The sequence below is a fragment of the Babylonia areolata genome, chromosome 35 (assembly GCF_041734735.1).
Source record: "Babylonia areolata isolate BAREFJ2019XMU chromosome 35, ASM4173473v1, whole genome shotgun sequence".
Taxonomy (NCBI): domain Eukaryota; kingdom Metazoa; phylum Mollusca; class Gastropoda; order Neogastropoda; family Buccinidae; genus Babylonia; species Babylonia areolata.
This window is the reverse complement of record NC_134910.1, coordinates 21,767,643-21,773,759: the sequence shown is the minus strand read 5'-3', so window position 1 is coordinate 21,773,759 and position 6,117 is coordinate 21,767,643. Positions and strand designations below refer to the sequence as shown.

General features: G+C 50.4%; 1 protein-coding gene across 1 annotated transcript; it reads right to left on the bottom strand.

Moving 5' to 3' along the window:
* Window positions 1–1,538: 1,538 nt before the first annotated feature.
* On the bottom strand, window positions 1,539–5,768 carry LOC143278014 (uncharacterized). The gene has a single exon (XM_076583026.1). It carries the CDS (start codon window positions 5,766–5,768, stop codon window positions 1,539–1,541), a length of 4,230 nt encoding a protein of 1,409 aa, XP_076439141.1.
* Window positions 5,769–6,117: the final 349 nt, after the last annotated feature.

Sequence of the window (6,117 nt, the reverse complement as noted above, 5' to 3'; positions counted from 1 at the left end):
ACGACGAACACGAACAGTGACGCCGAAGACGAAGAGCAGTGACGACGAAGACGAAGAGCAGAACACCCAGACAGCTGAGCGCCAGGCCAGAGAACGCTGGCGACGGAAGCCAGCGGCAGGCGGCAGCAGCCAACGGAGGCCTGGACCAAGGAAGTCAAAGGCAGGCAGAGGGGTTCCCGGGGAGACAGTGGAGGGTCAGTGGAAGAGTAGGGAAGTCCGTGGATAAACACGAAAGTGGGAACACTGAAACCACTGTATATAATCTATTATCCACTGGTAGGATTCACTTTTGGACAACCCCAATTAAACAACCTAAATGTACCCAGCCCAGAATTCGTAAAGAAAACAAATCTTACAAAATTTCAGTTTAACCCCTCCCTGATCAACACATGGGCTACAGAATAGATCAATTTTACTCAGCTGCGCTATTTCGGAAGTTTAAAAGGCTGACAACAACCACACCCAAGAGCAAGGATAACGGAAAAGGATAAGGGGGTAGTTTGGAATATTCTAGCTTATGTATCATATATAATACAGTGACACACATACACACTCATTAATAGAACTAATAACTGAAAGGGTTCACAAGGAAAACTTAAATCTAGATTTTACGGTTGAACCCTTTAATACACGTAACAAATATTTTATCACATTCTTATAAAATTTATGTCTAAAAATGCATACGCATCCTACAAATGCACATAAAAGAGCAAAGTATTATATTTACTTAAATACTCTCTCTCTCTCTCTCTCTCTCTCTCTCTCTCTCTCTCTCTCTCTCTCTCTCTCATTCACGGACATGAACACAAGACAAACAGACAGAACACAGGTTAGGACTGTCTTTACAGTCTCCTCTTACCTTCCAGAGAGGTACCACTACCCCAAAGCTGGAAGTTCACACAGAGAACACAGAGACCACGACCACTCGGAGGAAACTGATCCCCACTACAAGCGTCCAGACGGGCAAACAGCCCTGAAGAGAGCCAAAGACTGGCACGGCTGCCTCCTCTGACAGTCGCGGGCGAAAAGCCCAGAATCTTGTCATTTGTTGACAAGGAAGAGGCTGATCTCAGTTCAGTGACAGCCTGAACTGACAGAGACTGAAAATCTCGTGCAATAAGCACAACCCACACTGCTCTCTAGCTAGATGGGGTGGGTGAAGGAGGGGGTTGAGCACTTATTTGTCATGAGATGTGACAACAGCCCCCCTCACAAGTTCAAACGAAGATTGAAACTTAATTATAACCATGTCACACAGAATGACAAACACAATAACACACATTCCCACTGCCGTATCATCCACAATGTCTTCTCAAACAGAGACATATGCCAAGGCACTGCCCTCCTGAAACTAAATGTAAGGAAAAGGCGAAAACAACAACAACAACATCAAAACTATGAAGTCTGGAATAACAGGATGAATTGCAAATTATAGAATTGCCAACCTTACCAACTAATAAGTAGTATTAAAAGATACACATGGCCAGTATACAGCTGCCTCATTCAGGTGTTAACACTCAAACTGGGCCGTATTCAAATCATATTTCATCCAACTCTGGCAGACGACTGAGGAAGTCAGCACCAATGTTTTCTTTGCCAGGAATGGCTTGCACCCTGAACAAGAAAGGCTGCAACTGTAGAGCCCAGCGCGTCAGTCTGCCGCTGACCGTTTTGGCCCTGTCTAGATATTGCAGCGGTGCGTGGTCCACCTGGACGACAAACTCCTTCCCGTAGAGGTAGGGTTCAAACCTCTGAATACCCCACACAAGAGCCAGGCATTCCTTTTCAATTGTGGGGTAATTGCGTTCGGCTGGGCTCAATTTCTTACTGGCACACGCCACTGGTTGAGCACCCATACCTTGATCTTGGAGCAGAAGAGCTCCCAACCCCACGTTCGAAGCGTCAGTCCGCAGTACGAAAGGCTTAGACAGATCGGGGAGACAGCAAACTGGCCTACTGCAGAGGATTTGTTTGAGCTGCAGAAAAGCTCTCTCGCAGTACTCATCCCAGATAACTTTGTTTGGCTCCTTGCTCTTGGTTTTCTCAGTCAAGGGAAGAGCGATTTCCGCAAACTGAGGAACGAACCTCCTGTAGAACCCCACGAGGCCCAGAAACCCTCGGAGCTGTCGTTTCGTACAGGGACGAGGTGATTCTCGGATCTTCTCCATTTTTTCTGCATCTGGCCAAATTTTCCCAGCACCCACATGGTGACCCAGATAGTCTAACTCCCTGTGGCCGAGAAAACATTTGGAGGGCCGTGCTGTCAGCTTGCAATCACGCAACCGGGAAAACACGCTGCGTAAGAGCCTTAGATGCCGTGTTTCATCGGCGGAGGAGATGAGAACATCGTCCATGAAGTTGTCCACGTCCGGGCTGTTGAGAGGCAGTACTAACTTCCGCATCATGCGGGAAAATACTGCGCCAGCAGTTTTGAGGCCAAACGGCATTACACACCACTGGAAGTGTCCCTGAGGAGTAGTGAAAGCTGTTTTAGGGCGATCAGCTTCCGCCATGGGGATCTGCCAGTACCCCTTTGAAAGGTCTAGCTTCGAGAACACCTTTTTCCCTGATAACCGGGAAAACAGTGCCTCTACATCTGGCATTGGTTCAGCATCAAACACGGTTATCTTATTGATGCGACGGAAATCGACACAAAACCGTACCTTCCCATCTTTCTTCTTTACGAGGACTATAGGAGAGGAGTATGGGGACGAGGATGGCTCTATCACGCCCATCTTCAACATTTGTTGGACCTCCTCTTGAATCGTCTCACGTTGGGAGTAGGGCAGTGGATACTGCTTAGCCCTAATAGGGGTGTCAGAGGTGAGATTGAGCGTGCATGTCTCGAGGTTCGTACAGGCAGGCAAGTCAGTGAGAACATCCCTAAACCCTCGAGTCATTTCACGAATGGCCTCTTTCAGTGAGGAGTTATCAGCGGCCAGCACAACATCCTCCGGACCTTCAGTTGCCTCCAGGGGCATGAGTGGAATGTCGCGTTCCACTGTCCTCGTTCCTTCCCAGACCTCTGGGTCTTCAATCACAGCCAGAGCCACAGTCCCTCGAGGAGTGCGCTCAATGTATTCTTTCAACAGATTGGCGTGGTACAGCTTTTCTTTCTCGCCAATCTGAACGCAATAATCTGCGATGCCCACACGACGCAGAACAGTGTATGGACCCTGCCATTCAAGTTCCAGTTTGTTCTGTTTGGTGGGGCGAAGGAGAAGTACTTTGCTTCCCTCAGCGAACTGTCTTTGCTTTGCTTTGGCATCAAAATAACCCTTGTACCGCCTTGAGGCCCTTTCGAGGTTTTGCTGAGCAATGGTACAGGACTCTGCGATTCTGTTTCGCAGTTCTATCACGTATTCAGCAGCAGTCTGAATTTCTGGCCTCTCAGGGTGGAGCCAGTGTTCTCTGAGGATCTGCATGGGACCCCGTACTGTCCTCCCATAGAGCAGCTCGAAAGGCGAGTAGCCAGTGCTCTCCTGGGGAACTTCTCTGTAGGCAAATAACAGAGCGGGAATCCAGCGGTCCCAGGCTCGAGGTTTCTCGTGCGATAGTCTCCGCAGCATTGCCTTCAAAGTAGCGTTAAAACGCTCCACCAACCCGTTGCACTGAGCGTGGTAGGGGGTTGTGGTCAAGCCCCGCACAGACAGAAGGCGATAGACTTCCTGCATGACACTGCCTGTGAACTGAGAACCACGATCAGTCAAGACCTCAGCAGGAACACCTGTACGTGTCCACATGGTGAACAACGCCTCAGCCACAGTTTCAGCCGAAACGTGTTTGAGAGCAACAGCTTCTGGGTACCTGGTCGCATAGTCAACCATTGTTAAAATGTACCTGTTGCCAGACTCAGATGAAGGGGATATAGGTCCTACAATGTCGACAGCTACACGACTGAAGGGCTCTGAAATGAGGGGCATCTTGACGGGTGGCACTTTCGGGACTCGACCCTTAGCTACCGTCTTCTGGCATCTGTCACAAGAACGGACGAAACGCCGAATGTCAGCACACATGCCAGGCCAATAGAAATGTGGGAAAACTCTTCCCTGCGTGCGCTTAACCCCAAGATGACCCGACATGGGGGCTTCATGGGCAAGAAGCAACACTGTGGAACGCAATTCCTTAGGAACACAGATTTGGGTTGCTTCCCCCCGATGGTCCTTGAAACGCCGCATCAGTATTCCCTGCTTCCTGAAGTACATGACCTCTCCAGATCGTGTCTTTTTGACGGCTTTAGACACAGCCAGCTCCCGAGCTTGACACAGGTCAGGATCGCTATCCTGCTGATGCTCTAGGTCCTGTCTAGACACATGGATCTGGATGTCCTTGACAGGCAAGGGAGGTAACTCTTTAGCCCTGGCAGCTGCTTGGGCCCGCGTCTCCACAGCACCCACAAGACTGGCGTCCGAGTAAACTGGCACGGGCACTGAAGTGCCATTCTCGCGCCAGGCAGTATTGCCAATAAGGACCTCTTCCACAGGAGCCTCCATTACTGCCACGTCTAGTCTGCCTTCCACGAAAGGAGACTGGAAATCTACTCTGGCGATGGGTAGGACAGAGGTGCATCTCGATTCGGCCAGCACCACACGGACAGTCGCTCCAGTGAAAGAATCTGGACTGACCAGATGGCGTGCAACGACAACCATGTGAGCTCCGGTGTCTCGCAAAGCCGGGACTGAAACCCCGTTGACGAAAGCCTCACATCGTGGCGAGTACTGCTTTGCAGCACAGTTAACGCAAAGAGATGGAGGTGGGGAATGGGAACCCTGCTGCCTAAAGCTCGGCTGTGCCACAAGGGAAACCTTCTTCCGCTGGCGGCACTCTTTGGCCACATGTCCAAGTTTCCCGCAGAGGAAACAGGTAACTCCTCTGGTTCTCTCGACACCCCTTGAGCTGTCGCTAAGAGCGGAACTACTTTGTCCAAGAGATGCGGCCTTTTGCTCCGCATGAGGTTTGGCACCAAGACCATGATCTCTGGATTTCCTGGAGGCTCGTGCCTCACTCTCAGCCATCCGTCCCGCTCTCCTGGCACCGACGACCTTCGAGGTAATGCGTGCTACCTCCTCCACCCTATCTGGTTCCTCACGCTTAACCTCACTGACGAGGTCAGGGTTAAGGGTAGCTAGGAACTGTTCTTGGAGGAACAAGTCCCTTAGGTCCTCAGCACTGTCGTAATCGCGACCGGCAGCTGTGCACCAGCGAGACAGACAGACCTTAAGCCTTTCTAGAAATTGGATAAAGGTCTCTTCTGCAAGCTTCCGCATCGATCGGAAACGCTTGCAGTACGCATGGGCATCTAGCCGAAACTCGCGGAGTAAAGCCGCTTTCAATGACTCGTAGTCATGAAGTCGCTCCGGAGGCACTCGCAGACAAGCGTCCCTAGCTCGACCTTGTAACAAGGTTACCAAGCGAGCCGCCCATGAACTTGGCTTCCACTTATTGAGAAGCGCTACCCTCTCAAAATGGGTCAGGAAATCGTCGAAGTCACCCTTCCCATCGTAAGGAGCAAGGGAAAACGGTTGGCTTATTTGAGCCTCGACCTCTTCTTGCTTTAATTCCATCTTCCTTTCAAACCGCTGCCTATCCTCCTCATCCCTCTTCTCCCTATACCGTCTTTCCTCTTCCCTATATTCATCCTCCCTGTGATCCCTCCAGCGCCTGTAACGGCGCTCTTCCTCCCTATTTGCGCGATCTTCCTCCTTAGCAGCAGCATCAACCACAAACCGCGCAAGGGCCTCACCAGTCAAACCCATGTCAGCACCCATGGCTTTGAATTTTGTGTAAAGATCCTGGTGAGATAGAGGAACAGTGTCCCCTTTTCTTCCATCATCAGACAGATTACCTGGGTCATCCTCTTTCAGTTGACCCCGTATCCATCCAGACAAACCTGACTTATCTATCTGAGAAGGAGTAGAGGTACTCGACTTATCCATCTGGGACTTTGACCCGGGAGTGACGGCCGCAGCCGTTTGTCGCCGAGTGGGCATTTTTTCCCCCCTTTTTTTCTGTTTTTTTTTTTTTCGCAGAATGCGAGAAAGGCAAACCAAACTCGGCAAAAATCAACAGCCGAAATCAAGTGCCTGAACAACAGCTAACTTTTTGAGCAGGTAAGGT